The sequence below is a fragment of the Gouania willdenowi genome, chromosome 21, assembly GCF_900634775.1.
Source record: "Gouania willdenowi chromosome 21, fGouWil2.1, whole genome shotgun sequence".
Lineage (NCBI taxonomy): Eukaryota > Metazoa > Chordata > Actinopteri > Blenniiformes > Gobiesocidae > Gouania > Gouania willdenowi.
Window position 1 is genome coordinate 28,628,072 of NC_041064.1, and position 13,684 is coordinate 28,641,755.

Here is a 13,684-nt window from a genome sequence, read left to right on the forward strand (position 1 = left end):
TACAGTTCTGCTGTCAGTACATGTGACTCTGAAGCTCAGCTGCCCCCTCAGTAGCCTCAAATTCACTTCACTTTTGGGCCATCCAAAAAGTGGAATCCCAGCCCAGCTGATGTTGTATAATCAGGTGCCTGTATGTGGCATTGAGAGCTACACTATATTCCTGTAGTGTAACCTGTTTTGATGAGTGGGAAGGGGGTCCAACCCTTTAAAGTAAAGTCAAAGAAGGCGGAGAAGAGGCTGTCTGCCTTCTTCTTCTCACTACTGGTTAACTGGACATGTGATTATTGAGGCCGTCTGCTACTTAGTTAGTCCTGCAGTGAGCCTGTAGAGCCTCAGAGCACAGACTGACCAGAGAAAACCCAGCCAGCACCAAGATACCGGTAAGTCAAAGACAAGTGTTTTCTTGTTTTGTTTTTGTAAAGTTAAGGCGTAAATTTGACACAGGTCACCGCATCAACCTCATTGTTTTCAGAAATACCGTATATACAATATTTGTGGGGGAAAACAGGGGAGTATTTTGATGCACTAAGAAAGAGAAACACTTTTGTCTTCTATTTTGTTAATGAATGAAAAAATGTGTCCAATGTTAAGTATTTTTTGAGTAAAAAAAAATGAAAAGCAGGGTGTCTAGCACCTGCCAAACCTCACCCATTGTGCATATTTCTACACACTTCTTATCAGGGAAACCCTTCCCTTTGCAAACACAGAGGAAAACTTCAAATGCACCGGTTCACTGAGGAGAAACAACATTAAAGCATAACTTTAAAATCACCTATTTTTGTTAAACTGTTTAAAAACATTAACTCCCATTATGTATTTACAATAAACTGCTTGTTTAGGAATGCGCTTTTTACAAGTGCTAAAAAGCTACAACCCGTTGTTCAACAACCTTATTTGTGTACACTGCTAGGCTAGTCAGTGAAAGAATGTAACAGTTGTTAAAGTAATGACCAATGTTTCAGGTCTTAAGATGAACCCAATCTTGGACTCACTTATCCGGATGAGACTTGCCTTTCTGTGCCTGTTTTTAGTGTCCACTTGCAGGAGCCAAAATTGAATTAGTCTCCCAAGTAATTTGACTTTGGATTGTGGAAAACAAGCACATATGTAATGATCCCTGACATTCCTTAGCAGCTCCCTCTTTTTTTTTTTAACACGGGTCATTTATCATGTGCCATTAGTTTGAATGGAGTTACGTCACTCTGTTAAACCAATGCATTAAGAAGCAGGAACATGGGAAATATTGGAAAAGGCCTCATCTGTGGTGTGATGATTGAAACTTTCCTAGTTTGCGATACAAATGTATAAAGTGTAAAGAACCCATCAAAACTGTTGATGAATACTCCAGTTCCAGTTGGTAAATGACACATTTTGTCCAACTGTACTCCTATTTACCACTGAAACAAAGCAAAGTCAATGGGGCTTCATTGATTAGAATGGAGGGAAAAGCCCCACACACCAGGGGGGCTGATGCACAGCCAGGTCTGCTCAGGGTGTCTCGAGCCCTTGACGCCCCCGGCTCCTGCCGCCACGGTGCCGTTTTTTGGTAAAGCGCCTCCATGAACGGCTGACATGGTCTTTCCGGAGCTGCTCGGAGGGATGGCGCGTTCATGCAAAAACCGCCCCTTCTGCAGGAAGAGCTCGGTGTCTCATTCCTGGGCCGTGAGGTGATGGAGAACCTGGGTCTGCTCTGCTTGCCTCTGGTAGAGCCACTAGTTGCAGCGCACCCCATCTCCAGTCAGCCCTGACTGAGAAGGCTTACAAGGCGGTGACGCTTAAGGCCAGAGCACTCGAAATCCTCGCCCCCGGCTCACAGCCTATTAGGCCAACTGCACTGCGCCAAGAGAGAAGAGCGTTCGTGCAGGTTGCTTCCCAGGACTCGCGATTTGATGATGCATAAACTGTCTGTGCTCCGGCCCACCCCACCGTCTTTGCACGGCCGGTCCGGGAAGCCTTTGACCTCAGCGGCAGCTCCGGGTGTGCCCCGAGCACAGCGCATCCAGGTCAGGGAAGAAAAGTGAATGACCGGATCGCTCCTCTCTCCTCCCGTGTCGCGGCTAAGAGCTTCATGCTCTCCAGCTACACCCAGGTATGGAAAAGGAAGAGAGCAGCCTGAAAAATGCGTTCCTCTGATCTCAGCTGCAGCTCCGGGTGTGCCCCGAGCGCAGAACACAAGGTCAGGAAAGAAAAGAGAGCGACCGGATCGCTCCTCTCTCCCCCGTGTTGTAGCTGGGAGCTCCGCGCTCTCCAGCTACACCCAGGTATGGAAAAGGAAGAGAGCGGCCTGAAAAATGCGTTCCTCTCATCTTCTCCGATGACGCAGCTGGATGTTGCCATGTTCTCCAGCTCCGCCTGTTCTGCTTCGAACGTGCACCTGAAGGTCTCCCACGTTCCCACCTCCCCGCTGCCATGGCTCGGCCTGAAGGCAGCGAGCAGGAGGAATGGACGTTTTCAATGGAGGTTTGGCTGTTGCCCCTCTAAAAGGCGCCGACACACACACACATATTTCACCAGAAATGAAGTGTGCCCTGCTGTCACACCCAAGCCAAAGGCTGGGGGCGTAGCAAATTAAACACTTTTTCCTTCCACCCTCACCCCCTCCTCCCCGAGCAAGGGACAGTGGGGTCTCCGCAGTCACACTGGGAAAGCGAACGTAAAAAAAAAACACTCCTTTCGGGGATGTTGGCACAGTTCAACCGCTAGAGGGCGTCACTGCACAGCGGATGAGTGGACGGGACGCTGCAGGCATCCACTCTCTCCCACAAGGGGAGGAGATAGGCTGGAGGAGGAAATGCTCTCAATGTTAAACAAAACGGCGATTTCTGTTGTTTATCCTGCACTGTCTCAGGGCGGCTCTTACTCCAGGTATTTTCTGGTCCCCAAACAGGAAGAAAAAGCCTGCTCTGATGTGCTCTGAACAGATAGCTCAGATAATACAGGTTAAGGGTGCTTGAACAATGCCTTCCTGCTGGGCCGTGTGTGGCTGAGAGTTTGGTTCACATCCCGATGTATCCTCCCCACGAAGTATGCTACTTCCCTGGGGATATGTTACAGTGCCGCATGCTCTCTTTCTGCCTTTCTTGAGCCCAAAGGTGTCTGTGTGGTGTGCATAAGCAATGACAGTCTCGCTGGGACAGTCTGAGTGAGAAGAGGTTTGCTTAATGAATGCCAAAGTATTCTCCGCCCACTCTACTTATAGTAGGTGGGACAACCTGTCGTGGATTAATACATTTCACCAGCCAATCAGGTTGACTTTATAAGAAAGAGCTTCTGTGATCTGACACATAGGCGTATATCCCATAGTTAGACATCTATGTGGGGCAAATTGGGATTGGTAGTTTGGGGCAATTGCATTGCCAACAAATGTCCTAAAAAAACATTTAAAATGTACATTTGATGGGAAAAACATAGATGGCTCACGCAGATCAACCTCTCACACAATCTGTTCTCAAAGAATCCTATCAAAAAACAATATGTTCATTATATCAAAGATCTTACTGCTTGAAGCGCTTGGAATAAAGATTTCTGTGGCAGAAAATCAAAGGATATGCAAAAGTTTCCTTAATTTTGAAAGTATCCTGTGGAAAAGAGAAAGTAGAAGGTATAAGGCAGTAGACAACATTTTAATATTTTACAAGCAATTTGGTGCAACCAAATTAATCGAGACCAAGTGCATGTGCAGGCAGGGACCATTTTATTACTTGTCATTTTGCTTTAAGGGATATCATATGTGTATATTTGATACACTATAGATTTGAGTGTACGTGCATGCTGATCTTTCAACTACTGTCCTAGCATTGGCTAAAAAAAACAACTCTCTTCAAAAGACAAACTGAGAATCTTAACATTCTTTTCATTTTTCATGACCAGTTTTTTCATGATCCCAATCGGTGATCAATCATGATCATTTTTTTCATGATCCCAAACTCCACCCCTCTCTACAAGGGCCCGTTTGGTTTTTGCCTTTTTTACCTCTTCTTCTTACCTATGGTTTCATATTTCTCATCGATGAAACAGAGTGCTGCTTCTGTGGCTGCTCCCCAGTACTCCCATACCTGTCCCCCATGTTATATGTTATTGCTTTTCATGTTTCTTGGTCGGGATGTAACTGAAACTGAATTCACCCTCGGGGACAAATAAAAATTTCTGAATCTGAATTTTCACAAAAGTCTTTCTATTCTTAACAGGAATATATGAAGCTGACCCAGCCTCCTGAATACCTAACCTATACATGACATTTGTCAGTGCTCACATCTTCGTGCGGTACTAGCTAGACCTCAAACCCATTGATATGACCTGTAGCTGCAGTTTTTGAGAGCTTGCGTCTTTCATTTTTATGCAGCCATTGTCCCACACAGTTGGCAATGAGCTGTTTATTTTTAAAACTAAACCTTCACAAACCTTTTACACACATGCATGTCTGTATGACGTTTAGGAAAAGGGTTAGTACTTGTGATCTTGGATTTTTTTCTTACCTCAAGCATCATGTGGGTTGGCCAACTGTGTTGGCTTATTCAGCAAAAACCTTGTGGCACTGCAAACATTCTGTAAACATCGTCACCTGCTGTTTACAGTGCAGAGTTAGCAACAACAGCCAATGAAATTAGGGCTAGCAAAGAATAGTTTACATGATTAGATTTCTACATAATGCAATCAGCATGATCGTAATTCAGCGGAGGTTACCAGTGCCGACATTTGCAATTTCAGTTGCGTGAACGCAACTTCAACAAATACAATTAATGTTCTCTCAAACCTTTGTCAATATTGAAGAAAAGCCAGTGCCAGGTAAAAAATAGCGATAAGGAAAGTAGTCCTATGGAAACCTATAGTTATGGATATTATAGAATGTAGAAAATCTAACCTGTGAACCAACACCAATGTTTTGCCAGAATCACAGGTTTTCTCTATTGAATTTTAATACAGTGGAAAAAGAAAAACCTTACCACATAAGCACTCTAATCTTTTGTTGTTACTTTATTAAATAATCAACTAATTGCCCAAATAAAGATGAACAAGATCACCAAGTCAATAAATGGTCATAACTGGCAGGAACTTTACCTAATGCATTAGTGGAATTAATATGTTATGGCTCTGTTAGCCCCCACAACCCTGAAATATGGCAAAGGAGGTCTGAAAATAGATGGATGAATGATTAGCTTTTACAACAACACTAATATCTCGACACTGACTGATTCTTCCACCCATTTTGTGGTCCTACATACACAAAAAAATTTAATTGTGTGTTTACACTTTATTTGTAAAATCCTTTGGCTCTGCATACATGGAAAATCATAGTTTTGAATTTCTCTAAGTTTCTAACTTTCACTGATTGCTCATAAACAGGAATGAGAAATGATAAAATGAGAAATGCTGCACGGTATCTCTTGAAAATGTTGAGTCAGTAAGATTTTACATCTTTGAAGGGTTGCATTAGACTGGTAAGTGTTTACAGTGGGTGGTCAGCAGTTGAAACCTTAAAATCACCTCTATACATTTACAAATTATATATATATATATATATATATATATATATATATATATATATATGTGTGTGTGTGTGTGTGTGTGTGCGTGTGTACACCTCAGTCAGTGGGAATAAATCATTTTGAAATTCGATTAAATATTAACCACAAATTAAGCAAGATACTAGAAAAAAAAAGGATCAGAAACAAAACAAAAGCCCTAACTAAAAAAGAGCCCCACCAGCTCAACATCAACAACTGGAGATATTTCAAAGCTGGATAAATATATGCAGGATATCTCACTAGTGTTTTGTTCAAGACCACACTATCCGAGACCAAGACTTGCCCGAGACCAGAATGCACCGAGACCAAGACAAGACCAAGACTTTCGGGAGCCGAGACCGAGTCAAGACCAAGACCGAGACAAACCGAGACCAAGACCAAGACCAAGACCATAAACATTTTTTTTTCAATTTAAAAAAATAAATAAATAAATAAAATTATGGCAAGGTTCAACAGTTAAATAACATCTCTCTTTAATTTTAGTTTATTTTAAATACATTTGACGGACAAAAAAAAAAGGTGCCTGCAAAAAATTAACTAAAATATTAAAACTACTACTGCTACTGATAAATTCACAATTATTCTACATATTTGAAAACAAGATTTTTATGTCAGCTGAATGTACAGCAAGTGTTTAAAAGCATTCTGCCAAGAAATAATGATTCTTTATTCTGATTCTTTCAGTTGTTCAGGTTTAACAGGTCACAGATTTCACAAGATAAGATTTTAGTTTGCAAAAGCCTTTACACAGGCCATTTTTATTAATTCACTTAGTTGATATAGTTTAATTTGGTTGCTGTAATATAACTAGGATATTCAATTCACAAAGATTTCCAACTGTAACTGTAAAAGTGAAACTTTCTGAAATAAAACTACAAACAAGTTGTCATCAGTGTAAAAAACATAGAGCTACAGGTAGATGTGAAACTAAATAAAACAAACTCAAACCCTGGAAAAGTCATGTAACAAATTAATCAATAGTTATTATATATATATATATATATATATATATATATATATATATATATATATATATATATATATATATATATATATATATATATATATATAATTATTATTATTCTGGATACAGTGGAAACAGAAACTATAAAAAATAATTATATTTTGAACCTGTTTATATTGTGGGGAACATATTATATACATACATGTAATTGGAGTCTAAAGTCACAAAAAAAACACCACTTTAAAAATATTTAATATTATTTGAGTGCAACTCTGCGGCGATGACGCGCTGGTGACGACATAAACCAAGATGGCGGCGGCCCGGACTACAGCCGACATTATGTAATAAAGCCTTAAAAGACATGGATATAATGAAAAGAGTGGATGGACAGATGCATAAACATGCAGACTTTCACACGGACACACACGGACCTCAGTAAACACGGTAAACGGAACAGGCTTCTCCGGTCGGCTGGCACTAGGACCCAGAAGCAGAGTAAGTGCGTCCCCTATCCAGCTTTCACAGGCTGTAATATCATCAGTTTATCATTTTACCAGTTATTAGAGCTACTGTCTTTACCAGGGAGATAATATTTATTACTGGTGATTGTTTTCAGGAGTTTTACTGGGATTTTTACCGGTGATTAGTTCATATCTCCCTTGCGCTCCGCGGTCCAAACTGACACCGGAGCCACACACACGTCACTCAGTCACATTAAGGAAGGTTGTGGTCATTATACAGGGTGGATTAAATAATGAATAAAGGATTGTTTTATCCTGTTCTTCTCCGTGTTATTATCACATTATAAAAAAGTTTAAAAATAGCAGGAATTAGTGCTGGTCTCGAACGGTCTTGACGGAAAATCCCGAGTCCGGGCAGCCCGAGTCCAAGACAAGACCGAGTCAAAATGCTTCAGAGTCCGAGACAAGACCAAGACCTTTAAAATTTGGTCTCGAGACCAAGACCGGTCTTGACCACCACAACACTATATCTCACTGGTATTGGGCTTCAGACAATTCTTAAAAAATATAAATAATCAAAATCCATAATTCAGGCAAAAAGCAACACTATTGCCACAGCAATAGCCAGGAAGGAAGGAAGGCTGGCAGGAGAGTAATGCGTGAATTTAGTTCAACAATGTTTATTCATCAGAGAACAACGGGCACACTGATCAGTTTCACTTTATTACAACACAGACACTTTACTATTTATGTTTCTGCCTCATTTATTTTTTATTTATTGCTTGTATTGTTACTGTTGCCCATCGACCAGGGACACCCTATTTGAAGACATCACACCTCATAACATGCCTGCTACCATGGCGGGAAAGAAGCTGGATCTGTCCAAGCTCACTGACGAGGAAGCCAAACATGTTTGGGAAGTTATCCAGAGAGACTTTGACCTGAGGAAGAAGGAGGAAGACCGGCTCGGGTATGTTTCATTAAATGCTTAACAATATTTACCTTTTCTTTAATTGTTGACATGGATTGTATGTGTCATCTAACATGCATGTAAAAATGTTGTTTTCATGTGATTCTGTAGTACCCTACATTGGCCCAAAGTGATCAATCTTGCATTAAAATGGGGTGCGGATTTGCGCGCACACGTACAATAGGTGATCCGTGACTGGGGAGAAAAGTTCTGGGGCCCTCCCAAGCCGTGGAGCATACAGGGACTGGGAGGGGTTTGGCAGAGCTGCAGGAGACAAGGGCCACGGCATCTCCTGGTGCTTGGAGACCGCGACCGGGACACCCTGGAAGCTAGGAAACACTGGAGAGCTAGCCTGGAGGCTAGAAAACACTGGAGAGCTAGCCTGCAAGCTAGGAAACACTGGAGAGCTACCCTGGAAGCTAGGACACACTGGAGAGCTAGCCTGGAGGCTAGGAAACACTGGGGAGCTAGCCTGGAAGCTAGTAAACACTGGAGAGCTAGCCTGGAAGCTAGGAGACACTGGAGAGCTAGCCTGGAAGCTAGAAGACACTGGAGAGCTAGCCTGGAAGCTAGGAGACACTGGAGAGCTAGCCTGGAAGCTAGAAAACACTGGAGATTTAGCCTGGAAGCTAGGAGACACTGGAGAGCTAGCCTGGAAGCTAGGAGACACTGGAGAGCTAGCCTGGAAGCTAGGATACACTAGCGAGCTAGCCTGGAAGCTAGGAAACACTGGAGAGCTAGCCTGGAAGCTAGGAAACACTGGAGAGCTAGCCTGGAAGCTAGGAAACACTGGAGAGCTACCCTGGAGGCTAGGACACACTGGAGAGCTAGCCTGGAGGCTAGGAAACACTGGGGAGCTAGCCTGGAAGCTATGAGACACTGGAGAGCTAGCCTGGAAGCTAGGATACACTAGCGAGCTAGCCTGGAAGCTAGGAAACACTGGAGAGCTAGCCTGGAAGCTAGGAGACACTGGAGAGCTAGCCTGGAAACTAGGAGACACTGGAGAGCTAGCCTGGAACCTAGGAGACACTGGAGAGCTAGCCTGGAAGCTAGGAGACACTGGAGAGCTAGCCTGGAAGCTAGGATACACTGGAGAGCTAGCCTGGAAGCTAGGAAACACTGGAGAGCTAGCCTGGAAGCTAGAAAACACCGGAGAGCTAGCCTGGAAGCTAGGAAACACTGGAGAGCTAGCCTGGAAGCTAGGAAACACTGGAGAGCTACCCTGGAAGCTAGGACACACTGGAGAGCTAGCCTGGAGGCTAGGAAACACTGGGGAGCTAGCCTGGAAGCTAGGAGACACTGGAGAGCTAGCCTGGAAGCTAGGATACACTAGCGAGCTAGCCTGGAAGCTAGGAAACACTGGAGAGCTAGCCTGTAAGCTAGGAGACACTGGAGAGCTAGCCTGGAACCTAGGAGACACTGGAGAGCTAGCCTGGAACCTAGGAGACACTGGAGAGCTAGCCTGGAACCTAGGAGACACTGGAGAGCTAGCCTGGAAGCTAGGATACACTGGAGAGCTAGCCTGGAAGCTAGGATACACTGGAGAGCTAGCTTGGAAGCTAGGAGACACTAGCGAGCTAGCCTGGAAGCTAGGAAACACTGGAGAGCTAGCCTGGAAGCTAGGAAACACTGGAGAGCTAGCCTGGAAGCTAGGTTACACTGGAGAGCTAGCCTGGAAGCTAGGATTCACTGGAGAGCTAGCCTGGAAGCTAGGAAACACTGGAGAGCTAGCCTGGAAGCTAGGATTCACTGGAGAGCTAGCCTGGAAGCTAGGAAACACTGGAGAGCTAGCCTGGAAGCTAGGATACACTAGCGAGCTAGCCTGGAAGCTAGGAGACACTGGAGACTGGCGGGGCTGGACTGTCTTCTTGGACCTACTGTTATTTTGGAGGCTCCAGCATCCTCCCTTGGCCAGTCCTCCCTTGGGTTGCTGACAGAAACTCCCTCCGGCTGAATTGTCCCCGATCTCACCTCAAGGAGGAAGTTCTGTCAGTAGGAGAGCTGTTAAAAAAAATATTTCCTGCTGGGTCCACTTATGATTCATTCTGTCACGCCTTGGAGATGTGGTGGTGGAGGATCCAAGTGCGGAAAGAGACTGAAGCAGCAAGTAGGCGTCATGTCCATTCTCCTGTTTCTGTATGGTAAAAAATGTGGGAATAAATATACTTTATCAAGTCATGCAAAGTCGAAATTGTAATTTCAGAATATATAGAACAAATTTACGATTTTTTTCCCCAAAGGATATGTTGCCTATGTTGATTTAGTTTAAATAAACTTCTGGCTAAATTCTTAATAAAATTACATTAAGCCAATTTTTCTGAAGCATGTCATTTGTATTGTTGTGAAACCCCATGAGGACAGCTGTTTATATGTTTCCCTATGGAAAAAATATTTTTCTTTGAAGCATGTTTAACATAAACTGTTACTAGGGCGAAATGAGGATTTACTCTTTTTCTGCATGTCACCAGCAGCTGTTAAGGTACTGTTCCCATGTTTCCTTGGCAACAGTGACTGATGAATGATTTTGATATCAAGGTTGTGGAAAGAAGGGTTTTGGAGGGAATTTCCTCTTCTCTGTGGATAAAGCTGCAATTCAATTCATACAGATATTTGAATGTTGTTGGTGAGTGAGATGTGTTGCTTAAGTCATTATGGTTTTCAGTCATATATTTCTCAATTGCATTCATTAGTTTCATGATGTAAAGACTGGTGTGTCTTTAGTTACTGAGGAATGTGTAAACAAAAATGGAGCTGTGCTTTTTGATTAACATCATTATAGACTAAACATTTATAATGGATGAGTGTGATTCAATTAAAAAAAGTTATCTTATTTCCTTTTATGTTCTTTCTTTCTGTTGTTGTTTTGTTTGTTTTTTAGTGCTCTGGTTTGATTTTTTATTACTTACCTGCAGTGACGTGCCGTGAGAACTAGGTTTGGGTAGGCAGCACGTTGCAAATCGAGACCACCAATGACAATTCCATATGTTTCTGCTGGCAAGTGTTAATTCAATTCATTTCAATTCAACTTGATTTTTATTGAGCAATTTACAACAAAGTCATCTCGATGGGCTTATCAAAATATAAAATTGGTAATAAGAAAGAAAAAAATTCAACAAGATCCACATGAACAAGCATTTAGCCATCTAACAAACTGAAGATTGTAAAACACCATTAAAGAAACGTAAACAATTATTCAGTAGCAGCCTCCATACTCTCCCAACAAGATATATAATGACACGGCAGCGCATCCGTTGTTTGTGTTGGAAACAAAAAAACACGGAGAAAATGACGACAACAACAGCAACTCGGACCAGCCTCGGTGAGGAGCATCCACAAAGCCAACCTTCCTTTCACTGTGAACAATGTTCTGACCTTTCCTTTGCTGAAGCTCTGGTAGCTCAGGTGTTGGTCTCCCATCTTTTTAAAAGCTGTTGTTTTTCCTCAAAAGAAAGTTTCTTTACCGTCTCTAGCGCTGTCACCCTGCCTGTAGTGTTATCCCGCCCACTAGCTAGAGAATGTAGCAGCAGCGGCCATCTTGTATCAATTCACTAATGCACTCTGAACTTACGTATAGCATTTAGCATAGCACGGTTACGTCCAAAGGCAGTGTAGAGAGCTGCCTTTGTACGTAAATGGTTTTCATCTTGGGGAACTGACTGTGCATACGCAAACACATAAAAGCATGCTATGGAAACAGAGGCACAGCAGCAATGTTACTTTACAGCGGAGTGAGACTGTGCAGCGTCTGTGCCATACCAGGAAATAGCGCTGTTTAGTCGTTTGGGCTATGAAAAGCACAAAATTCTGACACTTTCATACTTATAGGTACTGTAGGCTATCAGAAATGGAAAAATAAATAACATAATTATGTTAGAATTAAAACAAATAATCAAGGAAAAAAAGGAAATAATAATTTGTCTCTGGCTGGGGAAGATGCCAGAGGCTATTTATACTCCAAAAATGAGGTCTGAGTCATAGATGAAACAACCTTAATGTTAAAATATTTTCCCTCGTTTAATAGCAGCCTGAGATTGAAAACAGCATTTGGCTGGCCCATAAACAAAAATGAGTTTGAGATCAGAGAAGAACTTCATCTTGAATGCAAAAAATGGAGCGGAGACGTCACGTCACGAGTCTGTCTCTGCACATTGAGTTTCATACTGAAACTGTTTCCTAAAAATAATTAATTCCACACATACTACTGTAAAGTCTATGGCTATATGTCTATTAGACATTACAAAGCCCATTTACACATGCTGACCAAACAAAAACAAGAAGTCACACACTCACGGTGTGCAAATCTGCGGCTCGGGGGCCAGATGCAGACCGGGAGGCCGCCTATTGAGTACCCCCGATCTATACATTAATGAATTTAAAATAGAGCCGTCAAATGATTCTTATTCTTAATCCCGATGAATTGCATGATTTTTCTGCGTTAATTGTGATAAATCGCTTTTTTATTGATTGATTTATTTTTGCTTAAAAAATATGTTCTCTGTTTAAGCAAATGTATTGTGCAAAACAATAAAGGTTCAGCTTTTGTTTAAAATGCAAAGTGCTTCTTTAAAAAAAGCTTAATGCCTGAAAAAGTTTAATAGCTCCACATGCTGCAAGATTGAATGTCCAGTACAGTTCCTTTCAAGACTTTTTTTTAGCTCACCTACCTCTGCTGACACAGCTGTCAGAGGCAGTGACGAGCCGTGAGCATAGGGTAGGGTAGGCAGGGCGTTGCAAATCTAGACCTCCATTGTCAACACCAATGACAATTCCATATGTTTCTGCTGGCAAGTGTTAATCTAACAAACATCGTAAAACATCATTAAAGAAACATAAACAATTCTTCAATAGCAGCCTCCATACTCTCCCAACAAGATATATTTCATGACACGGCAGTGCATCCATTGTTTGTGCTGGAAACACAGAAACACGGAGAAACTGACAACAACAATAACAACAACAACTCGGAACAACCTCAGTGAAGTGCACTCTGAACTTACATATAGTATTTACCATAGCACGGTTACTTCCAAAGGCAGCATAGAGAGTTGCCTTTTTATGTAAAGGGTTTTCATCTTGGGGAACCGACTGCGCATGCGGAAACACATAAAAACATGCTATGAGAACAGAAGCAGAGCAGCAATGTGCTTTTGGGAGAGGGTGTGGCCTCTTCCTGCCTTACAGCAGAGTGAGACTTGGAAACAGCAATGTTTAGTAATTTGGGCGATGAAAAGCACAACATGCCACTTTCAAACTTATAGGTACTGTAGGCTATCGGAAATGGAAAAATAAATATTTTATAATTATATTATAATTAAAACAAATAATCAAAATATCAATTCACCCCTAGGTAGGCACTGCCTTGCCTACCCTGACTGTAGGTCACTGGTCAGAGGGTATAAGCGCAACTTACAGTGAACAGCATCTCGCAAGCTCTCTTCCTCTTGTGAGCTTGAGTATATGAACTACTCTGTGTACCTACAGGGTGGGCATACATTCACCATTATGCTGAACAGTTTATTTAAATACCTGTTCACCTTTTGGCACAACCTATATGCAGGATGCTCATTTTAATATATTATCTATTTTTTATTTCATGTAATTTTGAAAATAATCTAATCAGCCTATATGGGAATAAATCAGAAAACAGATAAACACGTCATAATTTCCTTTTGGGGCATTTTGGTGAGTTTTTGACAATTAACGAGTTTAATTACCATCTCCATCTGGCAACGCAGAGCCAACTGCCTCATGGGACTCAGTAAAA

The 13,684-nt window shown here is 42.1% G+C and overlaps 1 protein-coding gene across 3 annotated transcripts in view; it reads left to right on the plus strand.

The window, feature by feature from the left end:
* The first annotated feature begins 224 nt into the window (after positions 1-224).
* mlphb (melanophilin b) overlaps positions 225-13,684 on the plus strand; it is a 46,891-nt gene continuing 33,431 nt past the window's right edge. For 2 of the 3 annotated variants that reach the window (XM_028436668.1, XM_028436670.1), the window contains exons 1-2: positions 6,925-6,984; positions 7,762-7,920. In XM_028436668.1, coding sequence (XP_028292469.1) covers positions 7,796-7,920 — 125 coding nt within the window. In that variant the 5' untranslated portion in view covers positions 6,925-6,984; positions 7,762-7,795. Of the gene's footprint in view, positions 381-6,924; positions 6,985-7,761; positions 7,921-13,684 lie in introns of those variants that run through there. The other variant, XM_028436669.1, reaches the window with a different exon arrangement.